The 26,072-nt window shown below is 35.1% G+C and overlaps 1 protein-coding gene across 1 annotated transcript in view; it reads right to left on the reverse strand.

The window, feature by feature from the left end:
- The window catches only part of DPY19L2 (dpy-19 like 2), a 96,719-nt gene that overhangs the window by 49,953 nt on the left and 20,694 nt on the right, over positions 1–26,072 (reverse strand). The window contains exons 5-11 of the mRNA XM_003982944.6: positions 25,615–25,735; positions 23,226–23,319; positions 18,419–18,476; positions 16,674–16,765; positions 15,387–15,486; positions 1,623–1,700; positions 689–775 (exon numbers count right to left, since the gene is read on the reverse strand). Of these exons, the coding sequence (XP_003982993.2) occupies positions 689–775; positions 1,623–1,700; positions 15,387–15,486; positions 16,674–16,765; positions 18,419–18,476; positions 23,226–23,319; positions 25,615–25,735 (630 nt within the window). The remainder of the gene's footprint in view (positions 1–688; positions 776–1,622; positions 1,701–15,386; positions 15,487–16,673; positions 16,766–18,418; positions 18,477–23,225; positions 23,320–25,614; positions 25,736–26,072) is intronic.

The raw sequence follows: 26,072 nt of genomic DNA on the forward strand, positions 1-26,072 counted from the left end.
CAAATGAGTGTTATCCCATGAAAGTAAGTCACATGCATTATTCTCATCATGTTGCCATTGCTTAAAACAGTCTGAAACTCCTCTTTCTAAACTGCCTTCAGAGATAAATTTTTTTCCAGAGATAATTTATGGTGCAAGAAAATCAGTCTAATTACTTTATTGTCACACCATATTTTGATCAAGATCTATATTACCCAAGATCTAATCACCCACCTTGTTCACAAGACTTTGGTCATTTCCAAAAATTAAATCCACCCTTGAAAGATGAAGATTTGCCACCATTGAGGATATTCAAAAGAATGTGCCACCATCTGTGTCTGTGAAGGCATTTCAGAGGAGTTCAAAAATGCTTTGGGCAACAGCAGTGTCACTGCAATAACTAGTGTACTAAACTGACATAGAAAGAAATAACTAATTTTTATCATAGATGGCATATTTTTAAAGTAAGTCTTATTAGCTTATGATTGTTTTTAAAATATTTACTTGGGCATTGCCTTAAAGAGGTAAATTTTGGATTGTATTAATTTTTCAAGGATAAGATAGACAGAAAACATTATTTGGGAAACAGTTTTTCATGTGAGCAATAATTCGGGAAGGGCACTATTAATTCTCCTAAGCTTATATCACATGGGTAAACCTACTATTTGACAGGTAAAAACAAATCTTCAGGAGCTTAGCAAACACTTACCCATGTCATTAACAAAGATGATGAATAATAAGAAGATAAATACATTGGATTTCCAAACATCAACACAAAACAAAGGAGAACTGAAATCTGAAAATTGAGGAAAAGAAACATCTGTTTTATTGTGATTAGATAAACAGCATGATGCATACTTTGTCTACAGGCATAGTCACTTCTAATACAAATGTTATATGCATAAATAAGATTGATAAATACGTAAGTAGATCTTGGTCAAATGATAATAGAATTTCAACACACTGGTAGGTTTTAAGTATTTTCAACACCATAAATTATATACAGGAGAATTTCATTTTATTTCTCTATTTGCTACTTGCTATAAAGAAAACAGAAAAAACACTATTGTTTCTATTGATTCAATGATAGAATAATATAGTAAGAAAGACTATAATAAGAATATAGAAAGAATATAGCAAGAAAGTATTAATTTTCTAATCTTATTTTTGTTGGACTACTTGAAGATTTCCATAACTAACAAGGCCATATTTTATTTTCTTAGCTGAAGTATATATATATATATATATATATATATATATATATATATATATATTTAGAAAGTAAGATTTTAAAAATGCAAAAACATAAAATTTACAGGGTCATATTAATGCAAAGTGCTAAAAATCTCAGATCTCAGGGAGAAAAGGCAGTTTCAAAAGTAATGATAATAATAAATAAAACATTAAAAATGTTTAAAGTTTCACAGAACATAAAACATCTATAGTCTAGTTGATAGAGCGTAATCTATCTGATGTTATAGATGTAGATATATAATAGTATAATCTTTCCTTCTGGATAATATCAACATCATATACATTAAATACTACTTGGAGGAGGTACCCCCATAAAATAGAGTCAGTTCTGTTTTATCAACCCTGAAATCTTATTTTAATATTTGACTTATAAATGTTAAAAATATTACCATGTTCATATAAATGATCTTCTGAAATTTGTTTGGCTCAATATACCCCACAACATACATGGGAAATAATGAAGCTATCTGAAATAAAAATAGCAAAAAAGCAAAAGTGAAAACAAGCAGAAAACAAACACTTCACTACCTATAAGTAAATATAAGAGTTTATTTCCAATAATGATAATCAAAATAATTTGAACCAACATTATCATTAAGAACTAGAATAGCTAGAAAAAATATTTCAAAACCTGTATGAAAGCCACACATCATTAACAAAGCAAAAAAGAATTAGGAAGTTAAAACCAGAGAAGAGATGGAAACCTAGTGATGAGTGTGACATTTTGGGTTGCTTTTATCCCAGATGTAGCTGCCAATTCCAACAGAAGCAGATTCTAATAGAGGTAGTTGAAAGATCTCAATGGACTCAGTACTCAGGGCACACAAAGAACGAGATCCTCACTAAGTCCCCAAGCTTTGCTTTGGGATACAAGAGAGAAGCAGAAGTCAAGCAGCCCTCAGAAAGATGGAAGTCCACCTTTGAATCAGCTCATTCTCTCATTGTATGAGGGTGACTGAAGATTGGTAGTGCCTTTATCTGCCTAGTGGAACAAATTTCAATCTTCTCTGGAAGAAGTTAATATCAACCTAGTCCCAAAGTAACTCTGTGATTGTTCATGTACAATATCCAATACTGCATCAAAACCAACCAGATATAGGAGATATCTATTATCACTATGATAATAGAAACAGATATATAAAGAATCTACTTTATGGGTCAGTAAACTTTTTACGTAAAAAGCAGCTAGTAAATGTGTTATGCTTTGTGGGCCATGTACAGTCTCTGTTGTATATTCTTCATCTATTTTTTTTTTCTTTAATAACACTTTTAAAAATGTAAAAACCACTCAGCTTGTAAACTACTCAAAAACATGTCTGGCATCATCAGAAATAGACTTTCTTTTTGATATGTGGAAGGAAATAACAGATAAAATTGAGACTTCCTGGGGTGCATGGGTGGCTCACTTGGTTAAGCATCTGACTTAATAGCTCAGGTCAGGATCTCACGGTTTGTGGGTTAGAGCCCCACATCAGCTCTGTGCTGACAGTGCGGAGGCTGCTTGGGATTCTCTCTCTCTGCTCCTCTCCCACTCGTGCTCTCTCTCTCTCTTTCTCTCTCTCTCTCTCTCTCTCTCAAAATAAATAAACTTTAAAAATTTTTCAAATTTCCAAGAGAGTTCTGAAAGCCATAATAGAAATTGAAATATATAAACTGATTACATAAATAATATGTAAATATGTAAATAAATTTATTACATAAATATTACACAAATTTATATGTAATATAAATATTAGAATAATCAACATTAAGAAAGATGGATTTATTTATTTTTTTAACATTTTTATTTATTTTTGAGACAGGGAGAGACAGAGCATGAACAGGGGAGGATCAGAGAGAGGGTGACACAGAATCTGAAACACGCTCCAGGCTCTGAGCTGTCAGCACAGAGCCTGACGCGGGGCTCAAACTCACGGACCGCGAGATCATGACCTGAGCTGAAGTCGGCCACTCAACCAACTGAGCCACGCAGGTGCCCCAAGAAAGATGGATTTAAAAGCAGGTTAAATACAACCAAAGAAGTGATAAATTCGAAGGTAGGTCAGAAGAAAACATTTAGAAAAAAGAATGACAAAGGGATGAAAAATATATGAAAGAATATAATAGATACAGAACATACAGTGTAAAGGTCTAATATATTCTACTTTATATCTCAGAAAAGGATATAGGAATGAAATAAAAACTATATTTAAAGAGATTATATCGGAGAAATTCCAAACATTTACAGAAAAAATCAAGCATTGATTTATAAAGTATTACAAATCCCCAACAAGGGATAAATTAAAACAAACAAAAACTTGACCACACTTGGCATATCATGGTCAAAACTGCTCGAAACCGAAGGCAAAGAGAAAAATTCTTTAAAAATCTGGACACTAACTGACTTTAAGACTTACTATAAAGTTGCAGTAATCAAGACAGCATGATATTGGAAAAATAACAAATTAACCAATGCAATAAAATAGAAAGCCCAGAGACAGATCTATGCAATTATAGGCAACTGAAGCTTGACAAAGAAGCAAAGATAATTCAGTAGGGAAATGATAGTCTTGTCAACAAATGGGGCTGGAGGACTTGGACGTTCATACACACACAAAAAAATGAACCTAGACCTAGATCTTACATCTCTCCAAAAAAATTAACTCAAAATGGATCTTAGGGGGGGTGCCTGGGTGGCTCAGTCGGTTAAGGGTCCGACTTTGGCTCAGGTCATGATCTCGCGGTTTTTGAGTTTGAGCCCTGCATTGGGCTCTGTGCTGACAGCTCAGAGCCAGGATCCTCCTTCAGATTCTGTGTCTCCCTCTCTCTGCCCCTCCCCTGCTCACACTCTGTCTGTCTCACAATAAATAAACATTAAAAAAAAAAAAATGGATCTTAGGCCTAAATTTAAAACGCAGACTATAAAACATCAAAAGATAACATAAGGAGAAAATCTAGGTGACTTTGAGAATGAGTTTTTAGATATAAAACCAAAAGCATGACCCATGAAAAAAATTCATAAATTGAACATTCTTAAAATTAAAAACCTCAGTTCTGCAAAGACACCATTAAGAAAACTAAAAAACAAGGAAGAGACTGTGACAAAATCTTTGCAAAACCCATGTTGATAAAGGTCTGGTATGCAAAATATATTTAGAACTCTTAAAATTCAGAAATAAGGAAACCCAATTTATTTTTTTTAATTTTTTTTTAATGTTTATCTATTTTTGAGAGAGACACAGAATCCAAAGCAGACTTCAGGCTCTGAGCTGTCAGCACAGAGCCCAATATGGGGCTCGAACTCAAGGGACCGTGAGATCATGATCTGACTTGAAGTCAGGACACTCAACTGACTGAGCCACCCAGGTGCCCAGAGAAAAACCCAGTTTAAAAATGGGCAAAAGATCCAAACAATTACCTTATCAAATAATATATACAGATGGCAAATAAGCACATATAAAAATGGTAACTGCAAATTAAAGCAATAAGGACATACTGCTATACACCTATAAGAATGGCTGAAATCCAAAAACCTGATAAAACTGGCAATTTCTTACAAAACTAAACATAGTCTTACAATACAATCCACCAATCACACTCCTGAGTATGTATGCAATTGTGTTACATTCTTATATGCATACAAAATTCACAGAAATGTTTCTAGAATCACCCAAGACTGGAAGCAACCACAATGTCCTTCAAAAGGTGAATGGATAAACAAACTGTGTAAATCTGTACAATGAAATATCATTCAGCAGTATAAAAAAATGAGCTATCCAGTCATGAAAAGACATGGAGAAACTTAAATGCATATTGCTAACTGGAAGAAGCTAGGGTGAAAAGGCAACATGCTCTATGATTCCAACTACTTGACATTTTATTTTGGTTATACTTTATTCAATTAAAGATTGCAGAACTCTACTGCAAAGTACAGTATTACCATTGCTTATATTTTAGAGGATGGTATTCACAGTCATTATTATGACTGAGCCCAGGAATTCTTTAGTTTGGGCCTTTGAACAGAAAAGTCCCATGCAATTTAACACTCAGTAGTAAAGAGGTTAAGAGTTCATTGTATGTACAATTTCAAAAAAAATTTGTAAACACAGAAACAATGAGTAATTCATTCAAGAGTGCCAAGGAGATGTTTGTGTTAAACAAAGCTGAAGATGGTAATACTTTCAAGTACTAAACAATTTACCTGAATACAGTTTTCCAGTGCTTTGTCATACCTTAGCTACTTAGAGCTTCAAATACGTTTGTTTGTTTTTTTTAGAGACAATCCTATAAATTTAAATCCTATCAATGGATACTAGAGCACCAATGCTATCTCCACCCTAAAGGTACTTACTTGGTAGTGTGGAAAAAAAGGCAAGGATACAAATAGCTCAGCAAACCTCTTTTCAACACATTATCAAGTGCCTCATAAAACAGAAGGCGACCATCAAAACTCACAGTTCAAGAATGCATAAATTATTACAAGTTTATTCTATAAATCAACATCCAGAATTTGGGAGTTTGAGGCTAATATCTTACTGTCAAAGCCTTTGTCATTTCTTGTTCTCTCAGCCTAAATACCTTACTACCCACCTCCTCCCCCAGAAGAGATAAGACAGGTGGAATGTAGTTCCAAGCAATATACCAGGTAATGGATAATCAGAACTTAACTAGACTTAAGAATTTTACCCTTTTTATTATGGTTAAAATCTCTACTAAGGAACCCCCTATTTTTTCCAGATTTATTAAGATGTAACTAACTCACAACATTATGTAAGTTTAAGGTGTATAACATGTTGATTTGACACACCTATATATTATAACAGGATTAGCACTTCAGTGTTAGCTAATATCTCCCTCCATTATGTCACCAAATTCCCATTTCATTTTTGTAGTAAGAACATTTAAGATCTACTCTCCTGGCAACTTTCAAGTATATAAAACAATATTGTTAATTGTAATCACTCTACTGTGTATTAGATCTCCCAAATTCATTCATCTTCCAATTGCAAGTTTGTGTTCTTTGAACAATATCTCCCTGTCTCCCACCCCCACATACTGGTAACCACCATTCAACTCTACTAGCTTGGCTGTTTTTGTTTCCACATATAAATGGTATCATACAGTATTTGTTGTTCTCTGCCTGACATATCTCACTTAGCACAAGGCCCTCAAGGTCCATCTACGTTGGCACAAATGGCAGGATTTTCTTCTTTCTCATAGCAGAATATTCCACTGTGTGTGTGTAGTGTGTGTGTGTGTGTGTGTGTGTGTGTGTGTGTGTATCCCATCTTCTTTATCCATTCATGTGTTGAAAGTCACTTAGGTTTTTTCCACATCTTGGCTATTGTGAATAATGCTGTAACAAACATGGAAATTTAAATATCTCTTGGATAATCTCTTTTCATTTCCTTTGGATATACACCTAGAAATGGAACTGCTGGATCATATAATAGCTCTAGTTTTAATTACATGGAGAGCCTCCAAACTCTTCCATAGTGGTTGCACCAATTTAAATTCACACCAACAGAGCATAAGCATTCACTCCATTTCTACTACATCCTCTCCAACACTAATTATCTCTTATCTTTTTATGTTCATCTCTTATCAGATGTATAGACAAGTAACATTGCATCAAACTAAAAAGCTTCTGCACAGCAAAGGAAACAATCAACAAAGTAAAAAGGCAATCTATAGAATGGGAGAAAATATTTGCAGACCATATATCTGATAAAAGGTTAATATCCAAAATACTTATTACTAAACAAAACCTCCTAATACTCTAGGGAAAAACTAATAATGCTATTAAAAAATGGGCAAAGGCTTGAACAGGTATTTACCCAAAGATATGCAAATGGATAATATATATACAAAAAAATGCTCAATGTCACTAATTATCAGTGAAATACAAATCAAAACCACAATGGTATGTTATCTCACACCCATTAGGATGGTTATTATCAACAACCAGGCAACAAGTATTAATGAGGATACGGAAAAAAGGGAACTCTTTCACACAGTTCACACAGTTGATACATATGCAAAATTGTATGGCTGCTATGGAAAACTGTATGAAGGTTCCTCAACAAATAAAAAATAGAATTATCATATAATCCAGCAATCACACTTCTAGGTATTTATCTTAAAGAATTGAAAACAGGGAGGAGCCAAGATGGCAGAACAGCATGGAAGTTTTTTGTATGTCTCGCATCCATGAGACACAGCCAGAACAACACTAAACCATCCTACACCTAGAAAACTGACTGGAGGATTAACACAACAATCTGCACAACCTGAACCACAGAATTCAGCAGGTAAATGGCGTAGAGAAGTGAACTTAGGGAGCAAGAAGGTGCAGGGAGGAGGGTGCTTTTGTGAGCGGAGAGAGGATGGAGACTGGGGCGGGGGAGTGGGGGCAGGGAAGAATATGGGAAAAGCACCCCTCCCCAAAAGCAGCTGGAGAGAAAGTGGAAAATTGGAAATAGCCGCAGGGACTAAACTAAAAAGAGAGAAAGGAGAAAGGAGAAGGTTTAAATTCCATTAAGACTGTAAACAAGGGGAGTGCAAAGTCTGCAACTCCACAGCTCAATACCGGCAGTGCTCTGGTGGGAAGGGCGAATCCCCAGGAACTGAGTGGGGTCCGGGAGGTTCCCAGACCACACGGGGAAAAGTGGTTCCACTGCTGGAAGGACATTTGGTGGAGACTGTTGAAGCCACCTGGTCCCAGCAGACCCCAGAAAACCACATTCGCTGGTGCTGGAACAAGGTCATTAAGGGTGAAGCCTGGTGCCAGATGTGTGGTGTGATTTTCCATAATCCCTGAAACGCTGCCTACTACACTATCTCGTGAACTTTTTTCTGGGGCAGGCTGGCACCTGGCCGCAGCCTCAGGGCATTGGCAGCAGCAGGGTCCTGCAAGCGTTCCTGGGTGCAGCTGGCATTCGGCCATTGCTCGGTGAGACCCTCTTGCAAAGGGTTGGAGACTTCAACACCCCACTCACAGCAGTGGGCAGATGATCTAATCAAAAAAGGAAAATATGGTTTTGAATGACACACTGGACCAGGTGGACTTAACAGATATATTCAGAACATTCCATCCTAAAGCAACAGAATATACATTCTTCTCCAATGCCCATGGAATGTTCTCCAGAATAGACCATATACTGGGACACAGATCAGCCCTAAGTAAGTACAAAAAGATTGAGATCATACCGTGCATATTTTCAGACCACAATGCTATGAAACTCAAAATCAACCACAAGAAAAAATTTGGAAAGGTAACAAATACTTGGAGACTGAAGAACATCCTACTAAAGAATGAATGGGCAAACCAAGAAGTTAAAGATGAAATTAAAAAGTATATGGAAGCGAATGAAAATGATAACACTACAACCCAAAACCTCTGGCATGTAGCAAAGGCAGTCGTAAGAGGAAAGTATATAGCAATCCAGGCCTTCCTAAAGAAGGAAGAAAGATCTCAGATACACAACCTAATCTTATGCCTTAAGGAGCTCGAAAAAGAACAGCAAATAAGACCCAAGACCAGCAGAAGACAGGAAATAATAAAGATTAGAGCAGAAATTAATGCTATCGAAACCAAGAAAACAGTAGAACAGATTAATGAAACTAGAAGCTGGTTCTTTGAAAGAATTAACAAAATTGACAAACCACTAGCCAGTTTGATCAAAAAGAAAAAGGACCCAAATAAATAAAATCAAGAAAGAAAGTGGACAGATCACAACCAACACAACAGAAATAAACACAATAATAAGAGAAGATTATGAGCAATTATAGGCCAATAAAATGGGCAATCTGGAAGAAATGGACAAATTCCTAGAAACATATACACTACCAAAATTGAAACAGGAAGAAATAGAAAATTTGAACAGACCCATAACCAGTAAGGAAATCGAATTAGTAATCAAAAATCTCCCAAAAAACAAGAGTCCAGGGCCAGATGGCTTTCCAGGGGAATTCTATCTACCAAACATTTAAGGAAGAATTAACACCTATTCTCTTGAAGCTGTTCCAACAAATAGAAATGGAAGGAAAACTTCCAAACTCTTTCTATGAAGCCAGCATTACCTTGATTACAAAACCAGACAGAGACCACACTAAAAAGGAGAACTATAGACCAATTTCCCTGATGAACATGGATGCAAAAATCCTCAATAATATATTAGCCAACCAGATCCAACAATACATTAAAAAAATTATTCACCATCACTAAGTGGGATTTATACCTGGGATGCAGGGCTGGTTCAATATCTGCAAAACAATGTGATTCATCACATCAATAAAAGAAAGGACAAGAACCATATGATCCTCTCAATAAATGCAGAGAAAGCACTGGACAAAATACAGCATCCTTTCTTGATAAAAACCCTCAAGAAAGTAGGTACAGAAGGATAAGGTCAGGAACAAGATAGGGATGTCCACTCTTGCCACTGTTATTCAACACAGTATTGGAAGTCTTAGCCTCTGCAATCAGACAACACAAAGAAATAAAAGGCATCCAAATCAGCCAGGAGGAGGTCAAACTTTAACTCTTTGCAGATGACATGATACTCTATATGGAAAACCCAAAAGATTCCACCAAAAACTGCTATAATTGATTCATGAATTCAGCAAAGTTGCAGGATATAAAATCAACGCACAGAAATCAGTTGCATTCCTATACACCAATAATGAAGTGAGAGAAAGAGAAATCAAGGAATCGATCCCATTTACAGTTGCACCAAAACCCATAAAATACCTAGGAATAAATCTAACCAAGGAGGTAAAAAAATCTATACATTGAAAACTACAGAAAGCTTATGAAAGAAATTGAAGAAGACACCAAAAAATGGAAAAAGATTCCATGCTCCTGGATAGGAAGAACAAATATTGTTAAAATGTCGATACAATCCAAAGCAATCTACATATTCGATGCAATCCCTATCAAAATAATACCAGCATTCTTCACAGAGCTAGAACAAAGAATCCTAAAATTTGTATGAAACCAGAAAAGACCCCGAATAGCCAAAGCAATCTTGAAAAAGAAAACCAAAGCAGGAGGCATCATAATCCCAGACTTCAAGCTATACTACAAAACTGTAATCATCAAGACAGTATGTTACTGGCATAAGAACAGACACTCAGATCAATGGAATAGAATAGAGAACCCAGAAATGGACCCACAAACATATGGCCAACTAATTTTTTTTTTTAATTTTTTTTTTCAACGTTTTTATTTTTATTTTTGGGACAGAGAGAGACAGAGCATGAACGGGGGAGGGGCAGAGAGAGAGGGAGACACAGAATCGGAAACAGGCTCCAGGCTCCGAGCCATCAGCCCAGAGCCTGACGCGGGGCTCGAACTCACGGACCGCGAGATCGTGACCTGGCTGAAGTCGGACGCTTAACCGACTGCGCCACCCAGGCGCCCCATGGCCAACTAATTTTTGACAAAGCAGAAAAGAATATCCAAGACAGTCTCTTCAGCAAGTGGTGCTGGGAAAACTGGACAGCTACATGCAGAAGAATGAACCTGGACTACTTTCTTACACCATACACAAAAATAAACTCAAAATGGATGAAAGACCTAAATGTAAGACAGGAAGCCATCAAAGTCCTTGAGGAGAAAGCAGGCAAAAACCTTTTTGATCTTGCCCGCAGCAACTTCTTACTCAACACGCCTCCGGAGGCAAGGGAAACAAAAGCAAAAATGAACTACTGGGACCTCATCAAAATAAAAAGCTTCTGCACAGCAAAGGAAACAATCAGCAAAACTAAAAGGCAACTGACAGAATGGGAGAAGATATTTGCAAATGACATATCAGATAAAGGGTTAGTATCCAAAATCTATAAAGAACTTACCAAACTCAACACCCAAAAAACAAAAAATCCAGTGAAGAAATGGGCAAAAGACATGAACAGACACTTCTCCAAAGAAGACATCCAGCTGGCCAACTGACACATGAAAAAATGCTCAACATCACTCATCATCAGGGAAATACAAATCAAAACCACAAGGAGGTATCACCTTACACCTGTCAGAATGGCTAACAGTAACAACTCAGGCAACAACAGATGTTGGCGAGGATGTGGAGAAAGAGGATCTCTTTTGCATTGTTGGTGGGAATGCAAGCTGGGGCAGCCATTCTGGAAAACAGTATGGAGGTTCCTCAAAAAACTAAAAATAGAACTACCTTACGACCCAGCAATTGAACTACTAGGCATTTATCCCAGGGATACAGGGGTGCTGTTTCAAAGGGGCACATGCACCCCCATGTGTATAGCAGCACTGTCAACAATAGCCAAAGTATGGAAAGAGCCCAAATGTCCATCGATGGATGAATGGATAAAGAAGGCGTGGTATATATATACAATGAAGTATTACTCGGCAATGAAAAAGAATGAAATCTTGCCATTTGCAATTACGTGGATGGAACTGGAGGGTATTATGCTAAGTGAAATTAGAGAAAGAAAAAAATCATATGACTTCACTCATATGAGGACTTTAAGAGACAAAACAGATGAACATAAGGGAAGGGAAACAAAAGTAATATAAAAACAGGGAGGGGGACAAAACAGAAGAGACTCATAAATATGGAGAACAAACTGAGGGTTCCTGGAGGGGGTGTGGGAGGGGGGATAGGCTAAATGGGTAAGGGGTGCTAAGGAATCTACTCCTGAAATCATTGTTGCACTATATGCTAATTTGGATGCAAATTAAAAAAAAAATAAAAAATAAAACAAGATAAAAACAAAAACAAACAAAAAAGTATTGAAAACAGAATCTTGAAGAGATACGAGCACTCCCGTGCTCACTGTAGCACTATTCTTAATATCCTAAATGTGGAAATAACCTAAATGACAATCAATGGATAAATGGATTAAAAATGTGTCATACACATAAAATGGAATATCATAAGTCTTAAAACAGATGTAAATCCTGTAATATGGCACAATATGAATGAGGATAATTCATAATTTCATTATGCTAAGTGAAATAAGCTAGTCATAGAAGGTCAAATACTGCATGATTCCACTTATATGAGGTATTTAGAATAGACAGACCCATGGAAGCAAAGAATAGAATAGTGATAGCCAGAGGCTAGGTGGGGGTGGGGTGGGGGGAAGAAATGGAAAGTTGCTAATCAATGCATATAAAGTTTCAGTTATGACATATCAATAAACTCTAGAGATCTGTACAACACTGAGCCTATAGATAACAATACTGTATTCTAGCTACACTTAACAAATTTGTGAGGATGGGATATCTTATGTTAAGTGTTCTTACCACACACAGATGCACTTAAAATTTTTTAAGACACAGGGGTGCCTGGGTGGCTCAGTCAGTTAAGCGTCTGACTTCGGCTCAGGTCATGATCTCATGGCATGTGAGTTCTGTGATGACACCTCAGAGCTTGGAGCCTGCTTTGGATTCTGTGTCTCCCTCTCCCTCTTCCTCTCCCCCACTTGTGCTCTGTTTCTGCCTCTCTCTCAAAACTAAACATTAAAAAATTTAAAAAAATAATTTGAAGGCACATTACATAAAAATAAAAGGAATATTATGCTAAGTGAAATAAGTCATACAGAGAAAGACAGATACCATATGTTTTCACTCTTATGTGGATCCTGAGAAACTTAACAGAAGTCCAGGGGGGAGGGGAAGGAAAAAAAAAAAAAAAAGGTTAGAGAGGGAGAGAGCCAAAGCGTAAGAGACTCTTAAAAATTGAGAACAAACTGAGGGTAGATGGGGGGTGGAAGGGAGGGGAGGGTGGGTAATGGGTATTGAGGAGGGCACCTTTTGGGATGAGCACTGAGTGTTGTATGGAAACCAATTTGAAACAAATTTGATATTAAAAAAATAAAAACTAAAAGGAATATTTAACAACAGTGCATATCATAATATTACATCAACATATTTAAAGAATAGATATTGATTGACTGTAAAGGAGATTTTAACACATTCCCCCTCTAGTAACTGAAATAAGCAAACAAAAATAGTAGATAACAAAAAAAATTGAATAGCATAATTAAGAAACTTTGCCCAATTAACATATGTAGAACTATATACCTAACAAATATAAAATACCCAATCTTTTAAAATGCATCAAAAATAGAAAATACCTGGGAATAAATCTAATGAAAGATCTGTAAGGTCTCTAAAAATCTATGTAACATTATTAAGGAAAATTAAACAAGAACTAGTTAAATGGATATATATGATGTTTCGTGGTCAGAAAACACAAGATTTTAAAGATTTTTTTTTTTTTTTTACTGAAATGAAACTTCTTCAAAATGAAAAGGAAAGGAATAGGTATGGAACCTCCTGAAATTTCATCTAAATATGGGGGAGAAACAAGTCTAGAATGAAGGTTTTAAGAGGCAGTAGGAGAAAAAATGCAGTTGCTTTCTTATGGTCTCCTTTTGAGTCCAGCTCATTTAATATGATACAGTGGTTAAAAGGAAGTTCATAAATTCACCTTGTGAGGAAAATTAATCTTGACACTAATTATGAAAAATGTGTCATATAGGTACTTATATAGAAAAGCAATTAGATAATAGAGTACACTCAATTAATTATAGTTTCACAAAAGGTACAGAAATGTTCTTCAAATGCATATTTCTTTTATTACTGCTGCATGAAAGCTGAAGGCGTTTTAGCAAGGAAGTAAGATAATATAGCCAAGTGTGCAGCCTTCAACAGAGAAGAGTTCAAAGGCCTTAGACATGCAACAAAAATAAACTGGAAAATGCTGGAGCTTTGCAGTTGGATAGACGATTTGAATTTAATCTTTGAGCCTCTCTTTATCTATAATACCCATCTGACTGGACTCCTTGAGGATTAAATGATAAACTGTGAAACTGAAATCTGGCATATGTTAGTCTCCCTTTCTTTCCTCTCAAAGACCAGTATCATTAGGATATACAAGTCTGGACCACACTTATTAAGTATCACAAATACGCTGTGGCTAAGAGAAACACTGAAGGGGCGAAAATTCTGCTCAGTTGCTGAAATGTTGCTGTTTGAATTTCTGGTTGAAAAGAGAGCCCTCTCATTAGATACAAGCAACAGAGTCGACATTCTGTTGTGAAAATGTAGACAACGGGCTTCTTTTCTTGCCCCCAGGCGAAGGTTTCATCATGATTCTGCAGACACTGGCCTTCAAGTGAGTAGGTGGCAACACACTGTACACTTTAAACTTATAAATTATTGCTCATCAGTTGTATCTCAATAATGAAAGAAAAAAGAAAAGAAAGAAAGAAAAGCCTAGCACATCTTTTGAATGGATCAAAAATCATTAAAGCGATATCAAAATTACCCAAACAGCTACTTAAGCAGTCTCATCAGCACCAGTGGATTAATACATGTGCTTGTGAGGAAGTGAGGCACATTAGAAATCTATGCTGGCACGTGCACATAATGGAAACCAGACTCTCTGTGTTACAACCTGGAAGGGCCAACTCTATGGAAGTAAAGCACAGAGAATACTTTAAACATGTAGCACCAATTAAGCTGAGATTATCATTTCATTCCTTGTAGATAATGGGCAGCACCAGTCTTCTTGGTACAATTTCTTATCGGCAATAGAGAACATTATTATTATCAGTGCTAGTTAGTTAGGTAGAAAGGAGCTCTGATGGAAACTTTGGGTATCATGAAATTTCATCAAAATTGACCTTTTACTCTCTGCTTTTCCAGCTCAGTTTCTTGTCATTAGTTACTTAATGGCAGGATATGGCCTCAAATTCACTCAAATAATACCACGATTGAAGCTCTGAGAAGCGCTGTCCAGTACGATTCTGCTCGTCAGACAAAACAGCCAACGGTAAACTAGATTAGAAGCAGATACCCCCTACCATGAAGAATAGGATTGGCCCTTACCATGTTGGGTAGCTCGGCATCCAAAATGATTCCTAAGATAAAAGGAAAATCTACAGGCAAATTTATAGAGATCATCTCAAAAATAAACAAGAAAAATTGTGACTTAAATAGGAAAAGGTCTTTTGCGTGTTGATCATTAATACCTGCCTAACTAAACCAATACATTAATAGAATGTAGAACTATAATTATCCCATATTTTAAAAGACTATTAGAGCAGTAACATCATGACATTTTAAAACTTCTATAAAAGCAACCAAGTACATCTTGCATTCAACTTAAATTAGTTTGAAATCATCTTACCTGAGTAAAAAGTATAAACTGAGCAAACTGCCAGGGAAGCATAAAAGCAACATTGGAAAGACAGAGTGCAATAAAATGCCTTCTACTATTGTTCGAGGTCCTTAATAGAGAGAATTAATACCAGTAAGTTTTACCATTAAAGTTAAGCCTATCACTAAACAGAAAAGCTAACTGCAAAATGATGAAATCTAATGACTCCTTACCTTTGATCTAAGGCAACAAAATATAGTCAAATTTAAAAACTCATTAAAAAGAACTTAAAATACCTGTTATAAAAATGCTTAGTACAAAACAATCTAAATTAGCAGTTTTAATACTGTATCTAGTTTACCAGTAAATAAAATACTTCAAACATAAAAGTTTATTTTCCTTTCACTGTGCATGACATAAGAAATTTAATACTCCAGCAATGTGGTCAGAAAACAGAACATGAACTGACCCTGCATAGCTTAAGATACTTATCCTATATTAGCAGCAACAGTTTTATATACCACCATTTTTATATTTCAAAAAGCAATGGAGGAAAAGTGTACAAGCTGGTGAAGTAATAAATTAGCAATGAGAAAAATTTAAAGAAAAAAATTAAAATGATGACTTAAAGACAATTCTGGAATGCAGTTATAAACTACTGCACACTGAAGTTTTAAATTGTCCAGTCTGCAATTATGAAATATCAGTAACAAACAGCTTTTACCACAGATAGTGTTAGTATCTTTTAGAATATGAAAAAGAAATGTACAACATTTTGTGTAAATCATAAAATTGTAGCCGTTCTTTTTTATAAAGGGTATACTGGATTTTGATAAATCCTTACACTATGTTATATAAATTTTCAAAAGCAAAACTTTAAATGTTCCTATTGTTTTGTTATATTATCACAAAACATATTCACTAAGTACTCAGTTATATTTACCAAACAAAAATGACTCTTGGCTAAAGTACAGAGTGTATAATACATGCACTCACGGGTATAATCCTAATGTTGTAGTTAACACATTTCATTCCAGGAAACCCCTGACTGGTCAGACTAAAATCACTTCAAAAATATAAAAAGAAACCATCTCTCTACTAGGAATTTAGATTACCAAAAATCTGTAGTCTAGACTCAAGTGGAAAGCAATTATTTGCGTAATTTTAGATTATTTTCTCAACTAGATACTCAATTTAATTTTAAAGTAGCTAAAAATAAAAGGAAAACTAAATTCGACAATTATAACTTAGTAAGTTGAAGCATATTTTAAGAAAGCTTACATAATTTATTTAGATTTGTTTATAGACAAAAATTACCTGAGAATCAAAGTTAAAATGCACATCTGAAGTACAAGAAATGGATATGAGAAACTTTCCCGGAGAGGTGGTGTCCACATTACACGGGTAGCCTGAAATCAATAAAATGCTTACTTTGCTTTATGTTCCATTACAGTAAACATTATTAATCTAAAAATCATGGGTAGGCTGGGTTTAATACTTTTAATACCAGACTCATTGATTTCTGAATAGCTGGGATAGCTTCTCAGTTTTTGGAGCTCGCTTAATGGGCATACAGGCATTAGGTAGAGAGCCATTAACTAGCAAGTCCAGAAGCAAGTGAAAGATGTATCATGCCAAATATAAGAAAACCTGAAGGACAAACAAGATGACAGGGAGTGGTGAGGATTCTGGGACTGACAACCAGATCCACATTCTAGCTCTGCACTAATGATCCTGGCATCCCAGGGCTGTGGCCCAGAAAAATATTTAACCAAACGTCACCTAGGGCATGCACAAGCACCAAGAGAGTTTACACATAACAAGTTTAATGAGTACAGACACACAGTACAAATAATTAAGATGGTCTCTGAATTTGTGAAATATACCTTTAAAAGAGTTAACTGCAAATTTCTAAAAACAACTGGAAGTATTTATAAATCACTAATGTGATGCATAAATGAAAGTATTAACATTTTGTACAGGCTTTAAAACTAATCATTTCTAAGACACGAGTGAGAATATTATAAAAGTTCTATGTCAAGAATTCTAAAATTCTAGAGAAAATCATAACTCTTATAAACTCTTATTACTCCTATTCTAAGAAACCAAAACTATAAACTTTGGAAGATTAATTATGGTATGTTTAAGAAAGTTTGGCATACTCAAAGTTCTTGCCTTTATATTAACACCTGGTGAATGACAATGTATTTGTTTAAGTTTATACATTTAAGATATTTATGTATAATTTTTATGATTCCCTTGTCTAACTAGTTTTCTAAAATTCACCAAGTGTTTGCCTTTCCCAGTAGTAACAGAAACTTCAACCCTATGTAACCCATGCCAAAACATATTACATATTTTGCTTCCAAAAGCTAGCAGTCATATTCTCTCACTTTTCACTGCCACATCCTCAGCATCGAACAGAATCTGGCATAGGTCATGTACTCAGTATTTTGTTGAATGAATCTATCATACTCTAAATAAGTTTCTATGAGCTCTTTGTAGGTAGACTATACCCCATTGGACTGAGTTAGTAAATTTCTATTTTGAATTCAGCATTTTGTGTAACTGAAAAAGGCAGCCTGATGTAATAACAGAAACAAGGTATTAGAGCAAGACAGATGGAGAATGGGAAACCCAGCTTCACCAGGTACTGACTGTGAAATCTTGCATAAGTAACAACCAGCCTAAATTACAATTTCACATCTTCTACCGTGAGGAGAACAGCTACCTTCCAAAAAAGTGTGGTATGAGTAAATGAGATGTTTATCAAGTGCCTGAACTCAACAAGTACAGTATTTGCTTTTTCAACAAAATAGAGTATTTGCTTTTTCTACAAAATGTAGGTATACTAAAAACCAAGCAAGATACTTCACATCATGAATTCTAATTATGTAAAAATGTGGATTAACATGATTAAAATAACAACTTACAACATAAGGTTCTTTAAAATACTGCGAAGTCCTAAGTAACATGCAATTATATATTGTTTTGATGAATGTATTTCCTTGTTCCTATACAGCCCCTTCTATTTCTTAAAAATTATTTTCTAGAAAACAAACCTCTCCATGGTTGAAAAAGTAGCATAATACTGTAATTAGACCTCCAAGTTGAGTCCCACTGTTAAAAAAAGAGTATACGTTCATAATTCACGCAAAATATAGTGAGTTTCTCACAAAATTATCTCTTACAATTTAAAGTCATATTTAAGACACCACAGTACTGAACCATATAAAATGATAGTAACGATTTCAAAAGTACCCATGTAGTTAATATTTTAATCTTGAGTGTACAAGCATACAAAGTATACATATAAAGAAATCAGAATTTTATAATTTATTGTATTTAAAATATTTTCTAAACAAAATACATGTGAACATAAAAGTTTTTTACAGGCCAGCATTTCAAAGTCTATATTGCATTCTTTGAATTTTCTCAATGGAGGCCAGGTTTTGTTTTTGAAATTGGATTTCAGTGACTGGGAGATGAAGACAAGAGCCCAAAAGTTTCACTTAGCAGTAACTCTGAACTATCTAAACTACTACAAACATTCTTTTGTTGAGTCCCAAAGAAACAGCAGTGCAAAATGCAAAACTTAGATCCCAGATGGCTGATAATCATCAAAGATTATGAACTGTTTCTTAAAGTTGCCTTTTCTTTGTACATTGTCATCACTGTATCCATGGCTTCACACTTGGAAGACAATGAAGAACTGACGAAATGAGCTCAAAACAACAAGCAGAGGAAAGCTAATAGGAAGTGATTTACCATCAACAGATTTTCACGAAAGAAAATTCAAAGAATGCCTTTGAAAAGAAAGAAACCGCGAGGAGGAACCTGTGAGAGGCAGAAGACTGTAGCATACAGAAAGTAGGACCATGTGGATATAAATGTGAGCAAGATTCAACAACATAAACGGCGATAACAGTGACTGCTATGGAGGGGAAATAGCACTAAACTACGATAATAATTGTAAGATATGAGGGGCTGCTTTGAAGCAAAGTGTTCTCAAATTCCTTGTATTGTAAGAAGGGGAAATATCTCAATTAATTTTAGACTTGATAAAGTCAGATAAGCATGTTAATGTTTTATTATTAACCACCAAAAGAACAGAAATGGAAGAGCTACATTCCAAGTTACTGCCAACGGCGAGGGTAGCCAGGGTAAGAAATATAAATTTACCCCCGCTTCCTATTTCTTTGTTTCTCATATGCCATTGTTTCTGCTCTCGTCACAATATTGGTGACGCTATATATATATGTGTGTGTGTATATATATATATATGTATATAATCATGTATATATATACACATATACATACATATATACATATATATACATACACTGTATGTCAGCTAACTTATAATTTATTGTCAAGTTAGCTGACATACAGTGTATATACAGTGTGCTCTTGATTTGGGGGTAAACACTTTTGTAGCTAACATTTGTTTTATCTATATATCCTTTTTTTAAAGACTGGAGCCGAATAATGTATTTGATATTCCTGAACTGTGTAAACAATTCAGAGAAGACTATCACCTCTTGGGTACTTCTCCCAGGGAAAAATATTAACTTTAAAAAGTTTTAGTCTTCTATAACATTTTCCATATAAAAAAAGAGTAATATGGATAATTTCAAAAATAGAACATTTTAAAGCTGCCAACATAATCTAAAAGTAATTCTTTTCCATCAAAATATTGATGAGCTTATATTTTCCTAAAAAAATACATTAAAACATACATAAAATTTTCTAGTTTCTAGAACAATTATAAAGTGAACATCCTTTCAACCACTATATATCATTGAAATAGAAAATTGATCACGCCTTGGGTCCCCACCTGACACCCCTTCAAAAGCCACTATCCTGATTTTTGTGAGTATTCATATAACCACATCTATACACATACTATGATTTACTTTAATCTGTTTTTAAACTGTATACAAATGGAAGTATGCAGCCTTTCTTTAATTCTGTGCTTGCCTTCATTCATTCAACATTCTATCTGTAAGAATTGTTCATGTTGATGTGTACAGCTACAGCTCATTCATTCTCAATGTTGTCTAGTAGTTCGCTATTAATAAACTGTAATGGGTACATTTCTCTGTTCATAGATAGAGTTGTTTTCAGCTTGCAGCTCTTACAAACAACACTGCTGGTGTCACCTGCAATACATACTTTCTGGTACACACATGCAAAAGTTTCTTAGGCATATATATATATATATATATATATATATATATATATATATATATGTATAATTGGCACACAATTATGTTAGTTACAGGTATACAACATGATTCAACATCTCCATACATTATGATATGCTCACAGATGTAGCTACCATCTGTCACCATACAACACTATTACAATACCATTAACTATATTCCCAATACTGTGCCTTTTCTCCCCGTGACTTACTCATTCCATAACTGGAAGCCTGTATCTCCCATTCTCCTTTATCTATTTTGCTCATTCCCCATTCCCCTCCTCCGTGGCAAACACCAAGTTTGTTCCCTGTATTTAAAGGTGTATATACTTTAAACTGGAATTGCAGAGTTAGAAAGTATCTACACTTTCAACTTTACTAAATTAATGCACACTGTTTTTCCAAAATAGTTGTACTAATTTGTATGTCCACTTGCCACAGAAAAAAGTTCCTTTTGCCAATCTAGTAGATGTGAAATATCCTTGCGGATAAAATCTGTATTTTTCTGATAAGTAATTATGGTAGTCAACTTTACATATGTTTATTGGCAATTTGGAATTCTTCTCATATATGTCTGATCATAAATACTCTGTGCACTTTTCTATTGGGTTGTCTGCCTTCTTAGTCTTGTCTCCTCTCTAGAATATAAATTCTAAAAGGACAGAGGTTCTTTTGTATTCCTGGCACCTGGAGTGCCATGTGATTGCAAAGTCTGGATACAATGTGGGTTATATGCTTTGTAGTATCTTTTCCCAGTTTGTGGATTATCTTTTCATTCTATAATGCCTTGAGGAATTTAATTCTTCCCATCAAATTTATTAGTTTTCTTCTTCATGGCTAAACTTTTGTTCCTTGTTTAAAGAAATCTTTTCTTATCCCAAGTTACTGATATTCATTCTAAGCATTTTATATTTTTTTCTTTCATATTTGAGTTTTTACTCTAACTAGGATTTAATTTTCATACAGTTTCAACTTCTCTTTGTTCCTTAATGATCTTCCAGTGATTCCAGGACCATGTGTTGAGAAGCTGGTCCTTACCTACTGATGGACAACATCCACTCTCAGCATACATCAAGTGTCTTTAAACGGGCCAAGTGTTTCTGAGACCTGCTTTACTCTACTGTTCTACCTGCCTACCCCCATACCACAATCACATTACCTTATTTACATCAGATTTATAATACAGAAATGATTACTAAAGCAAGTCCTCCTATCTTCTTCAAGAATGTCTCCACTATTTTAGGTCTTTTGCATTTCTTTAGGTCTTTTGCATTTTTAACTTTATTTTTTTTAAGGTTTATTCATTTTTGAGAGACAGAGACAGAACATTAGCAGGGGTGGGGCAGAGAGAGAGGGAGACACAGAATCCAAAGCAGGCTCCAGGTTCCCAGCTGTCAGCACAGAGCCCGACACAGGGCTCGAACTCACGAATCGTGAGATAATGATCTGAGCCGAAGTCAGACACCCAACTGACTGAGCCACCCAGGTGCCCCTAGATTTTCAACTTTAAATTCAAGAATAACATTATAAAGAAAGCTGCTGATCAGTTAGGAATATATTTTGCTGTAAGAAATAAAACCTAACAAAAGTGGCTGATATCATTCAATTAAAAAAATGAAAGATAAGTGTCTGCTGGCATTGGTTCACCAGCACAAGGATGTTAGAGCAGACTTAGGTGCTATATTTGTGGCCTTTCCCTCTTGGTCACAAGATGATGGCAGCAACTCCAAGCATCACCCTAAAGTTTAAAAGCAGAAGACAGGGGCGCCTGGGTGGCTCAGTCGGTTAAGCGTCCAACTTCAGCTCAGGTCACGATCTCGTGGTCTGTGGGTTCAAGCCCTGCGTCGGGCTCTGGGCTGATGGCTCGGAGCCTGGAGCCTGCTTCTGATTCTGTGTCTCCCTCTCTCTCTGCCCCTCCCCCGTTCATGCTCTGTCTCTGTCTCAAAAATAAAAATAAAAGGTTAAAAAAAAATTTTTTTTAAAGCAGAAGACAGAGAAAAGACAGCTGAAATCTATCCTTTTGTCAGAAAGACAAATGCTTTCCTAAGTATAAACAAGACTGATTTCATCGTATTTTTTGACGAAAAAACTAACTCATATGGCCATCCCAAGAAGCAATGGAGAGTGGGAAGCAGACTGCATGATTATCATAATTAACTTCAACCTATCACCTGAGACTGGACACACTGCTACCCGAAACCAAATTGTGGTACCATTAACAAGAAACATAGGCTATCAAATATAAGTGTCTGCCATAGTGATATATGTTTTCTTTTATACTTTCTTAATTTCACATGTACAGACATTAAAATTAGAAATAATCAGTCACTAATGCCAACCAAAGATTCCTCTAATGCTATAATAATTTTACATATGGCCTGGTAGTATTCTCATTAAAGGCTTTGTTATGGAATCTTAGTCTTAAAAAAAAAAAAAAACAACAAAAAAAACCCAAAAACAAAACCCAGAAGGATAAAAGAGAGGCCTTTAAGTGACAGCTTTAGTTTCTGGTTGCGTGATATTAACTTTCTGAAAAAAATAAAATAAATGTATAAAATGTCATACTATTAATCAATTAATCTCACACTTATCCTTTTCATTTAATCAGAAAATGTCAGCCAGTCTTTATAGGTCCACTGAAAGATCTAACACAGTAATCTTACCTCAGGTATGCACCATATATGAAGAACAATCCCATCATTCCTCCATTTAAAATAAAAATCACAGCAACATAAAAGCAAGCAGGGTCTCCCAATCCTTTAAAAAAGACACAGATTATTAGTACTTCATGAATAAATGACTATAAGGCAATTGGGCATCACTGTCTCAGTGCCTTGGATTCAGGGTTCAGAACTTGCTGAAAACATTTGCTTTTCAGATTGCTGCTCTACTTAATAGTTACATAAGTACCTTCCCCTTATATCACGTATTATTACATTTGAATTTTATACTTTATTGTAGTTACATTTATACTTTGCCCTAATGAAGTATTATACTGCAATGATTAGTTGGTGGTGTATTATTTTGTTAAAGTGATGTTGCTATTGTTCAGTATCTAGAATTCTCTGTAAAGTCACTTGATGTATTTACAGGAGAAGACCTACTGCATTATTTTTATCCTTTGCGACTTTCTTTTTGCGACTTTCTTCTTCCTATATGTATCCAGGCAGGTAGCCACTTGACCTCCCCACTTTCAGGTCTCCTACCTATCTCAAACTAATGTAGCAATTCAAACCTGCTCCTTAAAACATCTTTTCAATGTTTATTTATTTTTGAGAGAAAGAAAGGGAGAGCATGAGTGGAGGAGGGTCAGAGAGAGAGGGAGACACAGAATCTGAAGCAGGCTCTAGGCTCTGAGCTGTCAGCACAAAGCCTGATGTAGGGCTTGAACTCACGAACTATGAGATCATGACCTAAGCTGAAGTCAGAAGCTTACCTGACTGAGCCACCCAGGCACCCCAAACCTGCTACTTTTAAAAGTTTTTTTTCCATTCAAAGAAACTATCACTTAAGCCAGAAACCAATGTTAACAGGACTTCACTCACTTTCCCCTCCCCCATCAATCGATTACCCAATCTTGTCAATTCTACTTCCAATATCCCACAAATCTCTGCATTTCCCAGTTATCTCCCCCCACCCCACCCCCCACACACAACCGCAATCACTTGCTAAGAGCTTAATAGTCTCCTCCCGGTCTCACTAAACCCACTTTTGTCCTTTACTAATATATTTTCCATGTAACTGTCAAAATAATGTTTTTAAAATGTTAATCTGCTAACATTCTTCAATGAATAAAGTACAAAGTACAAAATCCTTAACCAGCATGTGGCCTTTTGTTTTCTGACCCTTCCTTACATTCCTAGCATCACTTCACACCATTTTTTCTTCTTTCTCTCTCTGCTTCCAAAAGTCTAGCCTTCTTTCAGTTCTCTTTTGCCTCAGGACTTCTGAATATTCTGGTTCCTAATCTTGAAACACTTCTCCTTTACTCCTAAACTCAGCAACCTTATTTTCTTATTTACAATATCCATCACAGTTGTAACCACTAACACCCCTCTTACGTGTAAACTCTATGAGGGTAAGGTCTATGCCTACCTGGCTCATCTGGGTTCTAAGTGCAAACAATAACCTATCACTTAGTGGCAACTTAATAAACATCATATGTGTGTGTGTGTGTGTGTGTATATATATATGTGTCATATATACACACACACATATATATGGCAATTTTTCCCCATCCTTCAGAAAAAAATGTTAACTTCTAAGCTGAGTCATTACAAAGTTTCTCATTTTATGAAACATTTTCTTGATTACTTTGTACAAAAAAAGTCTAATCGCCTCTCAACTATCCCCTATCAATGCTATTTTAGATGCTACAAAGATCAGCTGAAAAAATTAGAAAAATGTAAGGAAAATACAGAAATACAGATTTAGCGAACATTCTAAGAAATAAATGTTATATAAACAAATCTAAAAAATATATTTATAAAATACAGTTAAGTAGTCATGTTGTAGAGAATATGAAGAAATAAAAAATGCAAATACTATGCAAGTAGATATATGTGACTTTGAATAAAGTTCTTAGAGTTTAAAAGTGCTAAACGACAAATATCTCAAATAGAAGTGACAATTATAGATCCTGGGAAACCGAGGATTCCAAATGGGGTTCTTTGACAAAGTTGCTAATGAAGATGTATACGGAGAGTTCAAGTAGAACTATTCGTGAACTGTGAGAATATAAGAAACAGTATTTCTAAAGCAATCTATTAATTGCATATTTGATTTTTATGTATGTACGCATAACCAAATTTTTACATGAACTATTACAGGTAGATATTTGACTGTTTACATCGCCCAATTTTATACATTTAAACTACCCCAAAACTTTTTTAAATCTTTTTATTCTATTTATACTCTTTTAATCAGCTCTACAGTGTTTTAAAGAAAACAAATCAATCACAGTAATTTATAATTCTTAAAATGAGTCACAACTCTATAAAACATTTTTGTAAATATTAATGAGAACATGGCAGCATTTAGAAAGAAACATGCCTTCACAACTTTGAACTTCATTTAAAGGTTCTACTCTGGTGACATTCCAGCAGGTCTTAGCTTCTAGCCCAAATAAACTCATTATTCCCACAAATATACGATACCAGAAGGCTATAATCACCTACAAAGACAAAAACAAAAAGAGATGATGGAGAAAAATATCTTCATAAGAAAACTTTTTCCAAAATACTACTTTATGATGGCTTCCTTTGACATTATAAACTTTTGACAAATTTATTTAAATCATTTCACTGGGAAAACAGTCCTTTTAAAATTATATATATACACACAATAAACTAAAGTTGTATATTACTAATTAATGCACATCTACAAAAATGTATGTTATGATCAATATCTCTGTAATATGTTCTTGTAATCAATTCTACAACATAAATAACAGTAGCTGTAAAATCAAGTATAATGGTACATAATTAAAATATGGTGTTTATTAATAGCAA

This window comes from Felis catus, chromosome A2 (assembly GCF_018350175.1).
Source record: "Felis catus isolate Fca126 chromosome A2, F.catus_Fca126_mat1.0, whole genome shotgun sequence".
Lineage (NCBI taxonomy): Eukaryota > Metazoa > Chordata > Mammalia > Carnivora > Felidae > Felis > Felis catus.